Source organism: Aquarana catesbeiana, linkage group LG04 (assembly GCF_042186555.1).
Source record: "Aquarana catesbeiana isolate 2022-GZ linkage group LG04, ASM4218655v1, whole genome shotgun sequence".
Lineage (NCBI taxonomy): Eukaryota > Metazoa > Chordata > Amphibia > Anura > Ranidae > Aquarana > Aquarana catesbeiana.
Window position 1 is genome coordinate 24,207,130 of NC_133327.1, and position 20,717 is coordinate 24,227,846.

Here is a 20,717-nt window from a genome sequence, read left to right on the forward strand (position 1 = left end):
CAGGGGCCCCCTGTGGAGGTGTTAAGGGATTTGTTTTAGCAATTTCTGAAGGTTTCTTTGTCAGTGTTGGCAGGTGTTGGGGGAAGGTCACCTCCCGGAGGTGTATGTCTTTTCCCCAGCTGTCAGGGAAGTGGGGTAAGTAGACATCCCCAGGTAGGGGGGGGGGGTACAGAGACTAGGAGACACTGTGCAGTGTCATACCTCACCAGAGACATCGGTCCCATCGTGGCTACAGAACAGAACGCTTCTCCACTTGCCTCGCTGAGCTTGGTTACCATTCCATATTGCCAGCACACAGCACAGACACTTCCCCATCCTGGGCTGTTCTCACCTCGTGCTCCTCTCCATTCAGGACATGGCTCACAGCTTCTCCCCAGCCAATGGGAACAGAGGGGTGTGGACTGTGGAAGGCAAAGTAGAAGCCCAGTACTTGAGCGTGGCTGTGGGGCCCTAGGGCAGATCAGAGCTGGATTTTTTGGAGGATATGATAATATGACAGGGAGGCTGCAGGGGCCCCCTGGAGCTAGGGGCGGGGTTGCGATTGTGACCCCTGCAACCCCTTATGCTACGCCCATGGCTGGAGCCATTGGCTCCCATTGCTGTCAACCACAGCCAGTGAGCCAATGAGGAGAGAACGGGGGGCGGGCAGAGCCACAGATCTATGTGTCTTATGGACACATAGAGCAGGGCTCGGCAGCGAGCATGCAGCAGTGCCCCCATAGCAGCAATTCCCCCATAGTGGAAGAGCCAGGAGTGCTGGCAGGGGACCCGAGAAGAAGAGGATCGGGGCTGCTCTGTGCAAAATTATTGCACAGAGCAGGTAAGTATGACATGATTGTTATTAAAAAAAATACTGAACCTTTAAGATAACTTTAAAGAACCACCAAATAACCAAACTAACCTTGCATATTCACCATTTTTACACAATGCCAATGTGATAAATTAAGTTAAGTTAATTTGTAAAGTTGAATTTCCCTTTAGACTCCACATTTTCTGTGCTCTGAGAGCTGTCTTCCTGGATACCAAAAACTGTTGCAGGAAGGAAGACAATCCTGCTGCCATTACTGTGTGCCCTGTCCGGAGAACGAGATCACTGATAAATATGGTTGGTGCTCCATATTCTTCATTCACATTTTCTTTAGCTATAGACACTTCTATAATGAAAGAATGCATATAATTACAACACTTACTTGTATAGGCTCTTCAGTTTCATCTTTTAAGAGATATTCTAGGTGGAAGTAGATATTTTTCACAAGAAAGGTGTCAGGGAAAAAGGGACAATTGCAGCTATGATGAGCCATGAACCCTTTATAGGAAGCAATGATGCTGACTATCCGTGTCAGTAAAAAGTTTGATCACCAAATCTTGGGCAATTTCACACTTTTTTTCTCTTTTATATGTGTGTTCTTATATTCAGGGGATTTGTATCTTTAATCTAATTTCATCTTTATCTAATTTTGGTTTGTGATGGATTTGAAGACATCAGTCACTTTATGCTGACATCCCTTCCATAGCAAATCACTTTTTTTTTCCTTTGAAAAAACTAGTGTAGTTTTGTTTTTGGAGGTAGATTTTGGGAGTTTTCATTTAATTTGGGAGATTAGTGTTTTTTTTTTTTTTATAGCACTTTTTACACAGATGTTTCATCTGGGGGCTGCTGCTTGCTTTTGCCCTGTGTTTAGTATATTGGTCATGTTCTTGCCAATTCAAGCTATCCTGTTACCTTCCAATTTCTTATATAACTCCTAGATACATGTGTGTAAAAGATGGTCAAGGGAAGGAAATTGTCAGTCAGCAAGGATAAGCCCAAATGCAGAGACACAAGACATAGGCATGTGTTTTTCTGCAAGATTTAAGAGTGTCAGCCCTCAAATGATACAGCTGCATAAAAATTGACCAGTGGCAGGATAGTTTGCACTAGCAGGAACAGGAATAGCGTCAGAGAACTGCTGGTCAATTTCTATCTGCTAATCAAAGCAGATCTGGTAATGCTTGATGAGAGGATATCTTTCCCTACTAAAACTACCTAAAAAAAAATCATGATTTGAATAAAATAATAGAGAATTGGAGTGCTGCCAAGATACCGTAATTGTAAAATTTAAAAAAAAATCAATTCCATAACCAAAAATACAGGAAGGAGGGGATACAGGAAGTGTCAGATTCAGGGTTTTTTTTTTTTTTTTTTTTTTTTTACAGTTTAGAGGGGGATAGATTACACAGCACAGGCACTGTGCTGTGTAATCTGCTTTAAGGTACCAAAAAATCTATTTTATTTTTTTCGGGTTAACAAATGCTTTAATTCTTCTCTACTGGAAAATACTAACAGTAGCTGGCAGAAGCAATCAATAACCTGAGTTTAGGACCTTTTTAAGCACCCATCAAAATAAAACATATCATTAGGCTGGCTACAGCCTGGCTGCATCTAGAAGACACAAGGTAAACTAGGGACACTATTGCTTATTGTGTATGTAAAGCATAAACAATTTTTTTAACTTATTTGTTCCCTTTTGCTCTGTTACATATACCATTGAAAGTGGTTTGTTATATCTGTTCGATAAGTTAAAAATTGCCTGTTGGTCTTGTCAGGAATTCAGAGCTGTCCTCTACATTCTGCCTGTGTTATCTCAAGAAGTCTAAATAGTAGTTATACTGAACTACAGAAATACTACTCTCTATGCTATGGAGATGAGACGATGGAGAGGGATTCTGTAGCTTACCAGAGATTTTAAATGCAAAAAGGCATTGTTGTCAGCTAACAACAAAAAATTATGTTAAGTTGCATTTCTTGCAAGAATGTATTCTGCTACATTTCTTTGGTAAAAAAAACCCAATGAAAATAAATAACAGATAGGTGTATATTATTTAGTCTGTGTGAAAGTTATAGAGTTTACAAACTATGGTATATATATTTGAAAACTCATCAGTCCTGATGTTCTGACTGCCTATTTCAATTCTTTAGACCCAGGACAGTACAAATACTTCCAAAATGACACCTCCGTGGAAGGTAAACAGTGCAAAGTTTTTAATAAGAGGTGGTGATGGGCCGAACATCCCCCCCGGTTTGGTTCGCACCAGAACTTTCAAACATGGAAAAAATTTAGACCCGAGCCGTGGACAACCTGTCCAAACGTAAAAAAAATCAAAAGTCCCCATTTTAAAGACTTATATGCAAGTTATTGGCCATAATAAGGGTATGGGGGTCTGGGTACTGCCCTGGGGGACATGTATCAATGCAAACTTTTTTTTTTTAAAAACAGATTGTTTTTAAAGGAGCAGCAATTTTAAAGATGATTAAAGTACAACAATAAAAATGAAAAATGTCTATAAATATCTCTATATATGTGACGAACGCGGGTGTCAGATCCCTGCCCTCCTCGCTAACTTGCAACGAAGGACCGGCCAACCTCACACCACGCTGTCACGCGTAACAATGCCACTCTCAGCTGCGCCCAGCACAAAGATTTTCCAGCTTGCGGGACCACAATCTAGGTGCGAGCAGCCTGAGAGTGATTGTCACTGGGCTAATTACACAATTAACCCTTTAACTGCCACCACCCCCGTTTAAAAGACCGAGCCGGGGGAGACTCGTAATTTTAGCAATACCAATTATAAATTTAGAATAAGTGTCTGCCACACACACACTGCCACCACAGACAGGTCTGCTCAGAGTCTTACTCTACAACATCCCAACCATGACACTACCTGCCTGGAGTTTGTATGTTCTTCCTGTGCCTGCGTGGGTTTCCTCCGGGTACTCCAGTTTCCTCCCACACTCCAAAGACATGCTGGTAGGTTAATTGGATCCTGTCTAAATTGTCCCTAGTATGTATGAATGTGAGTTAGGGACCTTAGATTGTAAGCTCCTTGAGGGTAGGGACTGATGTGAATGTACAATGTATATGTAAAGCGCTGCGTAAATTGACAGCGCTATATAAGTACCTGAAATAAAATAAAAATAAATAAAAAATATGCCTGGGGGGTCCCCTTAGTCTGTCTGTAAAGTGTCACATCTGTACCGTGTATAGAACTTGCTGCAGCAAAACTGACATATATAAAGAAAAAAAATTACATTTAGATTGCCGGCAATACAATACCGCTGACAAAACAAAAATGTTAATAAAAAAAGGTGTGTGGGTCACCCCCAATCCATACCAGGCCCTTTGAGTCTTGTATGGATTTTAAGGGGAACCCCCTGCCAAAATAAAAGAAAAAAATGGTGTGGGGTCCCCCCCGAAATCCATACTAGACCCTTATCCTGGCAGGTCTGGAAAGGGGGGTACTTTGGGGGGCTTATTGAAATCTGAAAGCCCCTTTTAACAAGGGGGCCCCCAGATCCCGCCCCCCATGTGAATGAGAATGGGGATCAGTGCATGCTGTGTCGGTGGTGTCCCATAACCTATTTAGTCAGCGGTTAGCCTTTGTTGCGGGCAGAGCTTTTTTAAAATTATTTTTTCAGGTTTGGCAGTGGTGGCGGGCAGCGTGATTTACAATGGATCTACCTCGCGGGACATTGTTTTTTTTATTTTTGTCAGAATTATGATGAAGCAAAAAGGGGAGAAGAGGGGTTCTAGGGACTTTGGGGAGGCCCAGACCTGGTAAGGTCACGTATTTCCATCCCTAGGGGACTTTGAATGAAATCATGACCTGGTAAGGTCATGTATTTCCATCCCTGACAAGTCAAAACAAAGGAATTGGGGAAAGTGGGACTTTAAATGAAGCACCTGGTAGCACATAGATAGTTGAGCTGAACAAGGGAACTTTATTTTGTGTACATTGTTGGTAACCATACATATAATGTTGATATCAAAGCAATGAGTAAGCATTAGGGTACATATAATTGACCATAAAATGATAAGACACATGTCTCAAATGCGATCATTAGTACAAGTTTAGACAAGATAATAAGAATAAAATGGTACATATAATGATACAAAACCATGGGTAAAACCATAACAAAATTCCCAAAGTTCAACCAGAATTGGGTTGGATACAATTATGGTTGCGAGGTAATGCCTGCAAGATCTGAGGACTCACTTAAACCTGTAAAGGTACAATTTACATAAAAGGTTAAGGATCTGGATGTAATTGAATGAAAATACGGCATCAAATAGCTCTACGCGTTTCGTGGCTAATCCGCCACTCGTCAGGAGCATGCGTGTGATAATCTATAGTGGGAATGATAAGGAAAACAATCCGTCAATAATGATGGGGTAGGGTACATTATATGTATGGTTACCAACAATGTACACAAAATAAAGTTCCCTTGTTCAGTTCAACTATCTATGTGCTACCAAGTGCTTCATTTAAAGTCCCACTTTCCCCAATTCCTTTGTTTAGAATTATGATGAAGAAATAAAGATATTTCATGAATTTCAGATGGAGGTTTAAGGTTGAATAAGCTTCAAAACAAAGGTTAACCTCAGGACAGTCACATAAGTTTTTCAAACAGAGACATCCTTCATCTTTTATCACCCTGTTAGAGATCTGTAAACAGGTTGTTTGCAAAACTGGGTATATAAAAGCCTAGGACAACTACATTACATGGTTTCTAAACAGAATTGATTTGAGGAGCCTTAAATCAGTAATACAACTTTGGAAACACAGCAACCATAATTGTTTTTCCCAGGTGAGATATGCTATATTCATATGAGGTCTCACAAGAAAGTCTTTGGGGAAATGTTTACCTAGCTAGACACTTCTGAGATAATGTTGGCAAACAGACCAGCTAGTAAACATATGGGATATCTGCTCAGAAATGTCTTACCATTTAGGAATTCAACTAATACATCACCTATAATATATGGACACTTATCATATACTGTATGGACACTATGGAGGTCATTTATTATAGCGCCGGAAAAATTATCCTGCAGTCCTGGAAAATAGTGCCCAATTAAGGCCAATTAAGACTTCAACTCTCAGAATCTGGGCGCTAATGCAAATGGAAAGCATCGCTATTGCCCTCGAACATGCCTGTCAGATCACATATGCAGGAATAGTGGAAGTCAAAGAGGCTCGAACCTGCAAAATCCAAAGTTCTCACTGAAGCTTTTCAATGCAAGTTCTTTTCCATAAAAAGTGTATGGGGACCTGGGTCCTGCCCCAGGGGATATGTATCAATTGGAAAAAATGTTTTTAAAATGGCCGTTTTTTTTAGGAGCAGTGATTTTAATAATGCTTAAAGTGAAACAATAAAAATGAAAAATTCCTTTAAATATCGTGCCTGGGGGGTGTCTGTAGTATGCCTGTAAAATAGCGCATCTTTCCCATGTTTATTACTGTATCGCTGCAAAATGACATTTCTAAAGGGAAAAATGTCATTTAAAATTGCTTGCGGCTGTAATGAATTGCCGGTTCCCGGCAATATAGAGTAAAAATCAAAGAAAAAAACAGCGTGGGTTCCTCCCACCAGTCCATACCAGACCCTTATCCGAGCACGCAACCTGGCAGGTCAGGAAAGGGAGGGGATGAGCGAGTGCCCCCCCTCCTCCTGAACCATACCAGGCCACATGCCCTCAACATGGGGAGGGTGCTTTGGGAGAATGGTAAGTCTGGAGCACGGCAGTACGCAGACTCTCTGGGACAAAGCAGCGGTCACAAGGTTTCTCAGGAGGAGCATATACCTGAGCAGCAAGAATTTTGTCACCCAAAGGAGAAGTGAGACTGGTGCGAACTGTAGCCAGAATACGATCAGGAGGAATTACAGGAACCGGAACTGACTCAATCTTGAAAGTGGAGGAAAATTGTCGTGACAAAGCGTCAGCCCTTACATTCTTAGTACCGTGTAAGATTGAGACAATATAATTGAAACTAGACAAGAAAAGAGCCCATTGTGCCCTTCAGTGGTACCTTTGAGGAGATGTCTCCATTCTTTCAGGGCTAAAATAATCGCTAACAGCTCTCTGTCACCAATCTTGTAATTGCACTCCGCAGGTGAGAAATTCTTGGAAAAGTAGCCACAAGGATGCATAGCACTCTCAGAGGTAGGACATTGAGACAGATGGGTGCCAACTCTAATCTCAGAAGCATCAACCTCAAGGATAAAAGGTAACGTAGGATCAGGATGTGCCAACACAGGAGCAGAAACAAAGGCAGCATCGAGACTCTCAAAGGCCCTAATAGACTCTGGAGACCAACTGTGGGTTACTGTCCTATCTGGTCAAATCTGTCATTGGCTTGACCAGAGAAGAGAAGTTACGAATAAACTTCCGATAATAGTCCTTAATCCTCACAAGATTGTATGCCCCTCTCAAATCAAGCTTCGTGAAAACCGTTGCTCCCTTGAGGCGGTCAAATAACTCCGTAATCAACCAAATCGGATAAGCATTCTTAATCGTGAAACGATTGAGACCCCTATAATCAATACAAGGTCTCAGTTCATGATTTCTTCTTCACAAAGAAAAAACCAGCACCAGCAGGAGGCAAGGATTTGCAGATGAAACCTTGAGAAAGTGCATCTGCAACATACTCCTCCATGGCCTTATCCTCCAAGACCGACAAAGGGTAAACTCGGCAACGAGGGGGTATGGCACCAGGTTGAAGGTCAATTGCGCAATCATACGACCGGTGTGGAAGCAAACTAGCGGCTTTACCTTTGTCAAAGACATCACTAAAATCGCGGTACTCCTCCAGCAGGGAGGAGAGTGAAGAGGTGCACAGGACCTTGGCTACCTTCTGGAAGCATGTCTTACTGCATTGTGGTGACCAGGAGAGAAACTCAGCACGGAGCCAATCAAGAGAGGGGTTGTGCCTCTGTAACCAAGGATAACCAATAACCAGTGGAAACTTAGGTGAGGAAATAACTTGGAATTGGATTATCTTATGAAGAAGAGCTCCTACGGCCATGGGCAATGGAACAGTCTCATGAGTCACATGGGCAGGCTGTAGAGGTCTTCCGTCAAGAGCCTCAGTGGCAAGTGGAGTGTCACGCAGCTGCAGTGGAATCGAGTGCTTCGATACAAAGGCAGCATCAATGAACAGGCCTGCAGCCCCAGAGTCAATTAGAGTCTGTATCTCGACGGACGACTCAGCCCAAGAAAAGGTAACCGAAACCAGGGGCTTATCCTTCTGGATAACTGGGGACGAAACAACGCCACCTAAGGTCTGTCTGTGACAGGACCTCAAGGTTCAGGCGTTCCTTGCCTGGCCACAATAAAGGCACAATCTCTCCCTCCTCCTAAGGGTTCTCTCAACCGCAGAGAGACCTGTGAAGCCCAAGTGCATGGGTTCATCCTCACAGACCGACTCGGTACCAGGAGGCATGGGAGGTGAGGGAGGCAAGGGTGGGACTGCAAATTTCGGAGACAAATGTACAGGAGGCTTCTGCAAGCGCTCCTTAAAAGAGAGTTTTTCTCTGAGTCTGGAGTCAATGAGGATGGCAAACGTGATCAACCTCTCCAGCTCAGTGGGTATATCTCGGGCTGCTATGTCATCCTTGATGGTATCTGAAAGACCATGAGAAAAAGCAGCCACGAGGTCCTCATTGTTCCAAGCAACCTCTGCTGCCAGAGTACGGAATTCAATGGTATAATCGGCAAAGTTCTCATACTCTGATGGACATGAGGCACTTGGCAGCAGAAGTGGAGCGTGCGGGAACGTCAAATACCCTTTTAAAAGAAGTTACAACCTCTGGGTAACTCAAGACAACAGGTTTTTGCATCTCCTATAGAGCCCAGGCCAAGGCTCTCTCAGAAAGCAAAGATATCCCGAAACCCACTTTGCTTCTGTCTGTGGGAAATGCCTGGGGCAGCAACTCAAAGTATATCTCAACCTGGTTGAGAAACCCTCTGCATTGGACTGGATCGCTCCCCAAATCGCTGGGGAAACAGAGCGAAACCAGACATACCTCTTATAGAGGTAATACTCGAGGCGGGTGCCTGCACAGAGACTGGAGCAGCAGCAGGGATGGCCTGCAACACAGGTTGTACCGGAGCAGCCACAGTGGGAGATTCCAGGTGAGCCCTGTGACTCAGGAGTGGTTGTAACGCCATGGCAAACTGATCCATGCAGTGATCCTGCTCATCCAATCTGGAAAAAATACCAACAAGTGGATTGACTGCATCGTCTGAATTCATGGCCTTCACCTACTGTCAGAAACCATCAGACTGAGACAGAAGTACAGTTAAATCTCACTTGTTTAATAATAAAAAAAAAGGTAAACAGAGTAAACGTAGTCAAGCCAAAACGTCAGGGAGCCAGAGATGAGCGTAGTAGAACAGCAAACAGGATCTGGAGCCAGAAGGAATGTCAGCCAAGCAAGTCTTAAACAGGAACACAGGAGAGCGTCTCTAGATATGTGACCAAGGCGAAGGCAGAGATCATCTGGACTGGACGGCTTAAGTAGGCAGGACTGGTGAGCAGAATATCATCAACAGGTGAGTCACTGTGGAGAGATAGGAGCTGGCAATTAGCCATCAGCTGAGCAGCCAGCTTTGAGAAGGAAGGGCTGAGCCCAGCCCTGACACAAACTTGCTGGTCGCATATTTAGTTTTTAAGGTTGAATGAAGGCTGCACAAACCTTCAAGCTAGTCCTTACCTACAGTATATCTTCCAAGCAATTCTGGCATAACTGCCCCAAATGCTGCCCCCCCTCTAGTCAAGTAGGCTTGCAATTGTTTCAAAGCAGAAAGGCCTACTTCCTGCATGCCAACCTAATCATCTTGGTAACCCAAGATTGGATGACTCTTGAGGGCCTGATGGCTAAATGAAAAGATTGTACACTTTCCTTCTTTGACCAAGTTAGTAACTCGACCATGTGTAAGAAAACTGAAGTCTTCCTGTTGTGCACTCAGTGCCTCTCGTGTGAAAACTTGGAGGGACTACTTCCCAGTTTTTCTGGAAACTGGATATGTCAGGGAAATGTTAAGCTTCTCCCTATAAGCATATATTTTCTTTGTACTTAAAAGCACAAATATAGCTCTTATATATAATGCCGGGAAAGCGTGCTTTGTATCCCTCCAAGTAACACAAACAGATGCTGGTATCACCTTGAGCTCAGTAGAATCCTGAAGAGAATAGCCAGGCTGCTTTTATTTATACTAAACACAAAACAAAAGAAGGTGTTGGCTTCAGAATCAGCCAATCAGACACTTGTATTCATTCAAAAGAATCACACACATGTATATATTCAAATAGAAATACAGCAGTGACATGTGCAGATGTTCATTTGCAGAGCCATGCGGCAAGCACATGGCTCTGAACACGATCTTGTGCACATTCCCACTGCTACCAATGACGCGAGCCATACTCTATTATGGCTCAGTGGGCCATAATTTTGTATGGTTATGCTACGGTTCCCATGTATGCAGATCTGCTCACTAGGAGTTATAGATGCAGTCGCTAGGGAGTGGCCAGTCCCTTGGTGAGGCATAAACAAACATCCTTAAAAGAGCAAACAGATCTGCCATGTCCATGGGAAGGTTTTCACATCCAATGGTCTTCTACCAACGTCTGTATGTGCGAATACCCTCACATGTATAACAGCAAAACTGACACTGGTGGACATCTGACAACATACATTAATAAAAATTTCCACAACAGATACCACTTTAAAATTGAACATTGGAGATAGATGTGGTATCCCTATCTCTGGTAAAAAGGAAAAGAAAAAAGACACCAAAGGGCCCTTGCAGGAAAGTGTTGCAATCTTCAACATCCTTATGTCTGAAGTAGTTGCTATCAGGAGAACTAATTTTACTGTGAGGTACTTCAAAGGAATTTAAACCTATTGGAGCAAAGGGTGCTCTCAGATCCAAGCCTAAGTCCCACAGAGGGAACAAGGATTTCCCTCATGCCCTGTACACACGACCGGTTTTGGCGTCGGACTAAACTCCGAAGGTTTCTCCGATGGAACTCCGAGGGAAGAGGTCTTGCCTACACATGGTCAAACTAAAGTCTGACCAAAGTCCGACCATCCAGAATGTGGCGACGTACAGCACATACGACGGGACTAGAAAAAGGACATTCAATAGCCAGTAGCCAATAACTTACGTCTATTACTTGCTTCAGAGCATGCGTCGTTTTTGGTCCGTCGGAACAGCATACAGACGAGCGGTTTTCCCAATAGGAACTGGTTCCGGTGGAAAGATTTAGAACATGTTCTATTTCTAGGTCTGTCAGAATTTTCGAAAAGAAAGGTCCGATGAGACGTACACACGAGCGGATTATACGATGAAAAGACTCAGTCAGACTTTTTCTATCGGACATTCCGCTCGTGTGTACGCGGCATCAAGGTCATATGGATTGTCATCTGGAAGAAGCATCTGGTCACTGGCTTTTGCACCCAGCTGCAGCCTGTGAAAAGATAAAGTAGAGATCTGTACCTTAAATGGAGTTGTATGCCAGACCAACCTCTAGCGCTGACTGTAAAATGTCAAGGATATTGGCTAGAGCAGGGAACACAGGAGAGAAAGCTTTTGCTGAGCAGACAAAACAGACTTCTTTCATATCCTCACCTATGTAGCGTTCATGGATGATCTTCTGGTCACCAAGGTCTGAACAACCTCAGATGAGAATCCCTGCACCTGTAGTTTAGCCTATTCCATAGCCAGGCTATTAAAAAGTAGTCTCATTGGATTGGGGTATTGTTACTGACCTTGCCATAAAAGATTTAATTTGATCTTGCATGATGGAGTCTTTGCATTGGTATCCTGTTGCAAATATCAGAAGCTGCATGTTCAGTGAAGTCTCCCTGAGAAGTACTGCTGGAACGCCCCATAGGCCAATATTGGTATGAGACATTTGTTGAAAAAATATTATGCCTAACCGAACCAATAATTGGATTTGCTTCCCTGGCAAGAAGACTAACCTTAACTGACTAAGTGGTTTTCTGCCCCATGAAAATTTTCTTTGCAAGATGTAACAAGAAAAGACTTTTGGTGTCCCCTTGTCAGGCAATGTAGGTGTCAAGATATCTAATTGACCAGACTGTGTGGACTACACAGAGGAAACCCAAAACACATATAAGTGAAATAATGGTGTTTATTAACAAGTGATAAGTGAAAGGAATATAAACAGTGCAAACCCACACAACAACCCACTACAAACAACAATATATATAGGTAAATGGAGATACCGTAATCGTAATCAAAGCCAAGCCAAGGTCATACACAGGGAAGTCAGCAGAAGGGTAAGGACGGGAAACTGAACAGGACAAGGAGAGGATGGATGGATGGGGTTCAGGGCAGGGATCCAAGGGGGCCAGGAACAGAAGGGACAGGACTAGGAAGGCCTCAGGATAGGGATGGGATCAGATCAGGACAAGGCAGATAGCAGGCTCAAGGTCAAACAGGCAGCAAGGTCAGAACGCAGGGAGAGAGAGATACCAAGGCAAGCCTATGAGGGCTTGCCGGGTATTTGTAAGGCTGTGGTAATTGACCTCATGTCACAGCTGAGCGCAGTGTGAGCTGTTTGCTCCACACTGCCAGAGTGTACCCGCTGGTTGACGCCGGTACTACGGCCCGAGGATGCAACAGTGCCACCAGCAGGAAAGACCTCTTACTGCAGGTCCTAGGTGTTGGAAGACACCTGCTGATGGACACTGGTACTGCGATCCCAGAGACCGATAGCGCCACCAACGGGTAGACCTTCTCATGACAGTAGGCTACTACTGTCTTGTTGTCAACCTTACTCCGGAAAGGCATGCAATGCTAGAAAAAGGCTTCCAAGATATTTGGAGAGTCTGCACTTCACTGCGCTCCAATGGCCTTGCACTTGTTTCTTCAGATTGTGGACTCCCCAGCCCCAGAGACTGGCATCTGGCTTCAGAATCATCCTCCTGGGCTGAGAGGCATGCCTCCGAAAGAAGCACAGTGGCGATGTCCAAAATTCCAGTTGTTGTTGAATTTGTATAGGCACAAAGATTTTCTGAGCTGTTGTTGAAATCCTGCTCGTCAGTCCTGCCTACTTAAGCCGTCCAGCCCAGAGGATCTCTGCCTTCGTCTTAGTCAACATCACAGAGACGCTCTCCTGCATTACTGTTTAAAGACTTGCTTGGCTGAGATCCCTTCTGGCTCCAGATCCTGCTTGCTGTTTTACTACGCTCATCTCCAGCCCCCTGACGTTTGGCTTCTCTGACTATCTGTTCCGGTTCCTGAACTCTGGCTATGTTTTTACTACTTTTGTTCTATTTACTTTTATTATTAAACAAGTGTCATTTAACTGTACTTCTGTCTCGGTCTGATTTCATGGTTTCTGACAGTAGGCGTAGGCCATGAATTCAGAAGATACAGTCAATCCACTTGTTGGTAATATTTTTTCCAGATTGGATGAGCAAGATCAACGCATGGATCAGTTTGCCATGGCATTACAAATGCTCCTGATTGCATGGCTCACCTGGAATCTCCCACTCTGGCTGCTCTGGTACAACCTGAGTTGCAGGCCATCCCTGCTGCTGCGCCTGTCTCTGTGCAGGCACCCGCCTCGAGTATTACCTCTATAAGAGGTATGTCTGGTTCCGCTCTGCTTCCCCAGCGATTTGGGGGCGATCCAGTTCAATGCAGAAGGTTTCTCAACCAGGTTGAGATATACTTTGAGATGCTGCCCCAGGTGTTTCCCACAGACAGAAGCTAAGTAGGTTTTGTGATATCTTTGCTTTCTGAGAGAGCCTTGGCCTGGGCAAACCCTCTATGAGAGACGCAAAAACCTGTTGTCTTGAGTTACCCTGAGTTTGTGGCCTCCTTTAAAAGGGTATTTGACGTTCCCGCATGCTCCGCTTCTGCTGCCAAGTGCCTCATGTCCATCAAACAGAGTACGAGAACTGTTGCTGACTACATCATTGAATTCCATACTCTGGCAGCAGAGTTTGCTTGGAACAATGAGTCCCTCGTGGCTGCTTTTTCTCATGGTCTCTCGGATTCCATCAAGGATGAGATAGCAGCCCGAGATATACCCACTGAGCTGGAGAAGTTAATCACGTTTGCCATCCTCATTGTCTCCAGACTCAGAGAGACTCTCTTTTAAGGAGCGCTTGCGGAAGCCTCCTGTACGTTTGCCTCCGAGCTTTGCAGTACCACCCGTGCCTCCCTCACCTCCCATGCCCCCTGGTACCGAGTCGATCAGTGAAGATGAATCCATGCACTTGGGCTTCACGTGTCTCTCTGCAGATGAGAGAACCTTTAGGAGGAGGGAGAGATTGTGCCTTTATTGTGGCCAGGCAGGTCACTTTTTGAAGTCTTGTCCTACTCATCCAGGGAGTGCCAGAACCTTGAGGTCCTGTCACAGACAGACCTTCGGTGGCGTTGTTTCGTCCCCAGTTATCCAGAAGAATAAGCCTCTGATTTCGGTCACCCTTTCTTGGGCTGAGTCGTCCGTCGAGATACAGGCTCTAATCGACTCTGGGGCTGCAGGCCTGTTCATTGATGCTGCCTTTGTATCGAAGCACTCCACTTATCATTGAGGTTCTTGACGGGAGACCCCTACAGCCTGCCCATGTGACTCATGAGACGGTTCTGTTGTCCATGGCTGTAGGGGCTCTTCACCACAATCCAATTCCAAGTTATTTCCTCACCTAAGTTTCCGTTGGTTATTGGTTATCCTTGGATACAGAGGCACAACCCCTCTTTTGATTGGCTCCATGCTGAGGTTCTCTCCTGGTTGCTACAATGCAGTAAGACATGCTTCCAGAATGTAGCCAAGGTCCTGTGCACCTCTTCGCTCTCCTCCCTGCCGGAGGAGTACCGCAATTTTAGCAATGTCTTTGACAAAGGTCAAGCCGGTAGTTTGCCTCCACACCGGCTGTATGATTGCACAATTGACCTGCAACCTGGTGCCATACCCCCTCGTGGCCCGGGTTTACCCTTTGTTGGTCTTGGAGAATAAGGCTATGGAGGAGTATGTTGCAGACCCACTTTCTCGAGGTTTGATCTGCAAATCCTCATCCCCTGCTGGTGCTGGTTTCTTCTTCGCGAAGAAGAAGAGTGGTGAACTGAGACCTTGTATTGATTATAGGGGTCTCAATCGCTTCATGATTAAGAATGCCTATCCGATTCCATTGATTACGGAGTTATGTGACGCCTCAAGGGAGCAACAGTTTTCACAAAGCTTGATTTGAGAGGGGCATACACTCTCGTGAGAATTAAGGAGGGCGACGAGTGGAAAACTACGTTTAATACCAGAACAAGCCATTATGAGTACCTTATAATACCTTTTGGCCTTTGTAACGCCCCGGCAGTTTTCCAGGAATTCATTAATGATGTCCCCTGAGATTTGTTGCAGTTATGTGTGGTGGTTTATCTCGATGATATCCTCATATTTTCCAAGTCCCTGGAGAGCCACTACACAGATGCCTGGCGTTTGCTTCAGAAACTAAGAGAGAACAATCTCTATTGTAAATTGGAGAAGTGCGAGTTCCATCATGAACAGGTTAAATTCCTGGGTTATGTAATTTCCACTGCTGGTTTTTTGATGGACCCTGAGAAACTTTCAGCAGTTCTACAGTGGCCCCGACCCGTGGGTTTATGTCCTATGCAGCGTTTCCTGGGCTTTGCCAACTATTATCGGAAGTTTATTCCTAAATTTTCATCTCTGGTCAAGCCCTTGACTGATATGACCAGAAAGGACAGTAACCCACAGTTGGTCTCCGGAGTCCGTTAAGGCCTTTGAGAGTCTCAAGGCTGCCTTTGTTTCTGCTCCTGTGTTGGCACATCCTAATCCTACGTTACCTTTTATCCTTGAGGTTGATGCTTCTGAGACTGGAGTTGGCAAGGTGTTTGTCTCGGACAGGGGTAGTCAGTTTGTGTCCTGGTTCTGGTGATCCTTTTGTGCACAGTTGGGAATTCAGCTTGCTTTTTCCTCTGTGTATCACCCGCAGTCTAATGGGGCCACAGAACAAGCCAATCAGTCCTTGGAGCAATTCCAACATTGCTATATTTCTGACCATTATAACAACTGGTCAGACCTTTTACCGTGGGCAGAGTTTGCTCACAATAGTGCCTTGAATTCTGCTTCCCGATTGTCCCCGTTTTTATGGCAAACTATAGTTTCCAACCTTCCATGTTGCCTGACTCATTTGTTCCGCAGAGTATTCCTGCATTAGAGGAGCATCTCCATGGTCTTCGTTCCACTTGGGCACAAGTCCAGAAGGCTTTGCGACATGCTAATGATAGGTACAGACTCCATGCTGACCGCAGGCGCCTGCCTGCGCCTTCCTTCCAGGTTAGAGACAGGGTCTTGCTGTCATCTCGCAACCTCCGACTTCGCGTTCCCTCACTGAAGTTCGCACCTTGGTTTATTGGGCCTTTCCGTATTCTTTGCAGGATTAACCCAGTGGCTTACGCATTAGACCTTCCTTCTAACATGCGTATTTCGTATTTCATGTCTCCTAATTAAAACCTTTGGTCTGCAACCTCTTTACCACCTCTGTGCCACGTTCTCACCCTGTACAGGTTGAGAACCATGAGGAGTATGAAGTACAGTCCATTGTTGACTCCCGTAGGTTCTGTGGGCGCATACAGTGCCTGGTGCATTGGAAGGGGGACAGTCCTGAGGAACGCTCTTGGGTCTCATCCTTGGACATACATGCCCCTTTCCTCCTCCGTGATTTCCATAGACGTTTTCCCCTCAAGCCTGGTGCATCTCCAAGGGGGAGGGGTCATTGAGGAGGGGGTACTGTCAGGGTTGGGCTCAGCCCTTCCTTCTCTGAGCTGGCCGCTCAGTTGTCGGCTAATTGCCAGCTCCTACCTCTCCACAGTTACTCAGCTGTTGTTGATATCCTGCTAGTCAGTCCTGCCTACTTAAGCTGTCCAGCCCAGAGGATCTCTGCCTTCACCTTAGTCAACATCACAGAGACGCTCTCCTGCATTCCTGTTTAAAGACTTACTTGGCTGACATCCCTTCTGGCTCCAGATCCTGCTTGCTGTTTTACTACGCTCATCTCCAGCCCCCTGACGTTTGGCTTGTCTGACTATCTGTTCCGGTTCCCGAACTCTGGCTATGTTTTGATGACTAGGTTTGTTCTATTTACTTTTATTATTAAACAAGTGTGATTTAACTGTACTTCTGTCTCTGTTTGATTTCATGGTTTCTGACAGCAAGGTCCCTACACTAGCTTGTAGACATGAGATAAGATATTCTCCATCCACCTTTTATTGGTCCAGCTCAAATTAGAGCCTTCTGTCCATGGCACAGACAGACACCACCCGATGACCATTATCTTAGGGGAGTTTGAGTCTCTTCTCCACCATCCTTCCTAGACATAAACCTAAATATAAATGACCTGGAAGGAATGCAAGTTTTTTAAATCAGTAATAGGGCTTCTGAAACTATTATATAAAATTAAAGAAAAGCAAAGCCAGGATTGTCTGATTGCATTTAGGCTTTCAGATAATTTTTACCTTGACTAGAGTAAAATATTTCCATGCTCTGCTTCTCATAAAGGGTACCAATGATACGTGTAGACTATCATGATAGTTCCAACTTATTAGGGAGATCCCTATGAAACAATAGAAACTGACATGAAAAGTGGAACTAAGGAGTAACTGTAGCTGTGATCATGATACAGTAATATGTGAAACTGTGTGGCTAGATTCAGAAGAGAGGTCATCAGGTGTACCTGGAACTTTAAATCTGGATCAGGACTAGAGTAAACACATTGGGGCCTGCAGGTACATGGCCATTGGTGGCCAACGCAACAACCCTACTCTAGGATCACATCTGTTACAAAAAAACACTTTCTGGTGTTTGTTTTGTTTGTCTGCTAGTCATAGCATGGTCAAGAATATTATGAAATGTCTAAATATGCCCATTGAAGGTGATTGCAGTTCTACTGATCATGGATAAGAAATGTGTAGCCAATAACTATGCAGAGAAAAATGCTTTTTTTTTCCTTTTGCACTAAAGTCAAAGGCGTGAGTCAGATAAATGAGGGTTTTCCCTTGGAGCAAACTTGAATAACAAGTTAAAAGTCTGAAAATAGGTACAAAATTCAACACCTTGCATAAGTCTGAACAAGCAAAAAGCAAGAATTTCTTTGTTCTGGCACACATACATTTCACCGTGCAGTTCTATAAACTCAGCAACCTTTTAAAGTGACAGACATGCAATAATTTTGCAGGGAGAAAGACACATGCTTTGGAAAAGTCTGTATGGCTCACAGAAGACAATGGGGTGGATTTACTAAAGGCAAATAGACAGTGCACGTTTCAAGTGAAGTTGCACTCATTTTCCCCAAAACTCCTGAACTTAGGCTGACGATACCTGATTCTTTTTGTTTTTCATTCAACCGAAAAAAAATTGAGCCAATTTCCCTGTCTACACATGTGAGGTGGATGGGGGAATCCTTCCCTCTATGGTATTGTATTGACAGTGGGGAGCCTTCCCTGTCTTGAGAATACAATGAACAGTGTTGCTAGCTATATCATTCGGAAAGAACCCGACAGACTGGTTGTATACAAGCTGGTCGATAGATCGACTTGTGTACAACCAGCTTACCCATGCATGGATTTAAATTTGTCCGGTCCTTGAATTTTGATCCATGTATAGAAAGCTTTAGTAAATGTGGTAAAATTCTGCTGATTTCTATCATCCAATCATGTACAAGCAAATCTAATTTTTTTTTTTTTAAATTTGCACTTGATTAGGTAATCTTTACAAACTGAAGATTTAACCACATTTAATAAACTCTGGGAAAAATTAGAGCAACTAAACTTGCAAAGTGCACAGTATTTGCCAGTAAGCTGGATCTGCTGGCTCCAGCACTTAATTTTGGTTTTTGACGGATTATACAACCCACTCTGTTTGGCAATGGTAAGAGGCAGGTGGCCAGGAAAAATGATAGGTGGGCATGTAAGGCAACATAATTTACAAAAGATCATAAAGCAAATGATACCAAATTGTTTAAATGCAATTCAAAATAAATAAATAAATAAAATAACTGCATCAGATTTGGAAATATCAACGTGGAACTCTGGTTTTCAAAAGCCTGAAGTATCCATGCTTTTTTGCTCAATTTAGTCTTCTTATCAGTCTAATGATGTAAAAAAAACAATCAAAAACGAATACTGGTATTGGGAAGCCTAGGTACACCAGAATACAGAAATAACAGCTATAACTTGTGTTAGTTTTCTATTTTTTTGCTATGTCTGTCAAAGTTTTATAATACTACCAATCAAATACTTTGCTTATGACATTTAAGAACCGTTTTATTTAACTCTTTCAGACATGGAAAGGTGTTATAAGTGTGCGGAGGATAAATGGCCCAATGAGAGAAGAGACACCTGTATACAAAGAACAACTGAATTCCTGTCCTATGGAGATACAGTGGGATTGTCTCTCATTTTTATCTCTGTTATTTTATGTTTCATAACTATTATCATATTTGGAATATTTGTAAAATACAAAGACACTCCAATTGTAAAAGCGAATAACAAGACCCTCAGCTTCATCCTTCTCCTCTCACTAATCCTGTCCTTTCTATGTCCTCTGCTGTTCATCGGACATCCTACAAAGGTTTCTTGTCTCCTTCAACAGGCTGTCATTGGGATGACTTTCTCTGTTGCCATTTCTTCAATGTTGGCCAAAACAGTTTCTGTCATTCTGGCTTTTAAAGTTACCAGACCTAACAGTATGCAGAAAAAATGGCTGGGCAAACATTTTTCCACATCTATTCTGATCATCTGCTCTGTTGGGGAAGGAGTGATCTGCGTCTTCTGGTTGATCTTCTCTCCACCATTCCCAGAGTATAACACCCAAGTGATGATGGGGAAAATAATATTACAATGTAACGAGGGATCTGTCACTGCTTTCTACATTATGATTGGCTACATTGGAGGTCTGGCTGTCTTAAGCTTTATTGTAGCATTTTTAGCCAGGAAACTTCCAGACATGTTTAATGAAGCTCAGTACATAACATTCAGCATGCTGGTCGTTAGCAGTGTTTGGCTTTCCTTCATCCCAGCCTACCTCAGCACTAAAGGGAAATACATGGTGGCCGTGGAAGTCTTTGCCATCTTGTCCTCCAGTGCTGGTGCCCTGGGCTGCATCTTCATTCCCAAATGTTACATCATTCTGCTGAGATCAGAGATGAATGTGAAGACAAGTGTAACCCAAAGAAATGTTTTTAAGTAATCACTCAAACAAATGCTAAATGAAAAATGGTATAGCTTGGGATAATAAAAGAAATATAATTATTGTTTTGTGAATTTCGAACTTACTTTGGTAAAAACACACAATTATATGCAATGGAAAAATTATAGGGATTGTAAAAAAAAATAAAAAATTCTCAACAACTAGCCACAGCTACAAGCCCACGTGCTTTTATATAGGGGCATCTTGCCAGTGTTGGGCAACTCAGAGCATGGCCAATATAGATCTATAGAGGTTCACTTCAGCCAGCAGTTTGGAAGCTTTCAGCTGGAGGATATTAAAGCCCAATTCCAGCTTGGGTACAAAAAATAAATTGGGTCCTCCATCAGCTCCTAACAATAAAAGAAACTCCATCTGTTATATCCACGCCCTCTTCAGAGATGTCTATAGGTTTGAATGGTGCTAGCATCATTTGACCCACTTGCTGTGAGCTCAGGGCATCAAGTCTCTGCATTTTAGGTTGCACCTAATTCCAGGGGAATAAAAGGCATAAGGAGGACCGGTAACATCACTGGACCAGACCAAAGGCCTCTGCAAGAAGGATATGTACTGTATAAAGATTTTTTTAGAGATAAAGGGGTTCTCCAATTGGCTGGGGAAAGGGGGGGGGGACTCAAACTGTGGAGAAGGATCCTGAG

General features: G+C 43.7%; 1 protein-coding gene across 1 annotated transcript in view; it reads left to right on the forward strand.

Moving 5' to 3' along the window:
- The window catches only part of LOC141141132 (vomeronasal type-2 receptor 26-like), a 32,498-nt gene extending 12,158 nt beyond the window's left edge, over window positions 1-20,340 (forward strand). Inside the window, exons 3-4 of the mRNA XM_073628837.1 lie at window positions 982-1,105; window positions 19,154-20,340. Coding sequence (XP_073484938.1) covers window positions 982-1,105; window positions 19,154-20,061 — 1,032 coding nt within the window. The 3' untranslated portion in view covers window positions 20,062-20,340. The remainder of the gene's footprint in view (window positions 1-981; window positions 1,106-19,153) is intronic.
- The last annotated feature ends 377 nt before the right edge of the window (window positions 20,341-20,717 follow it).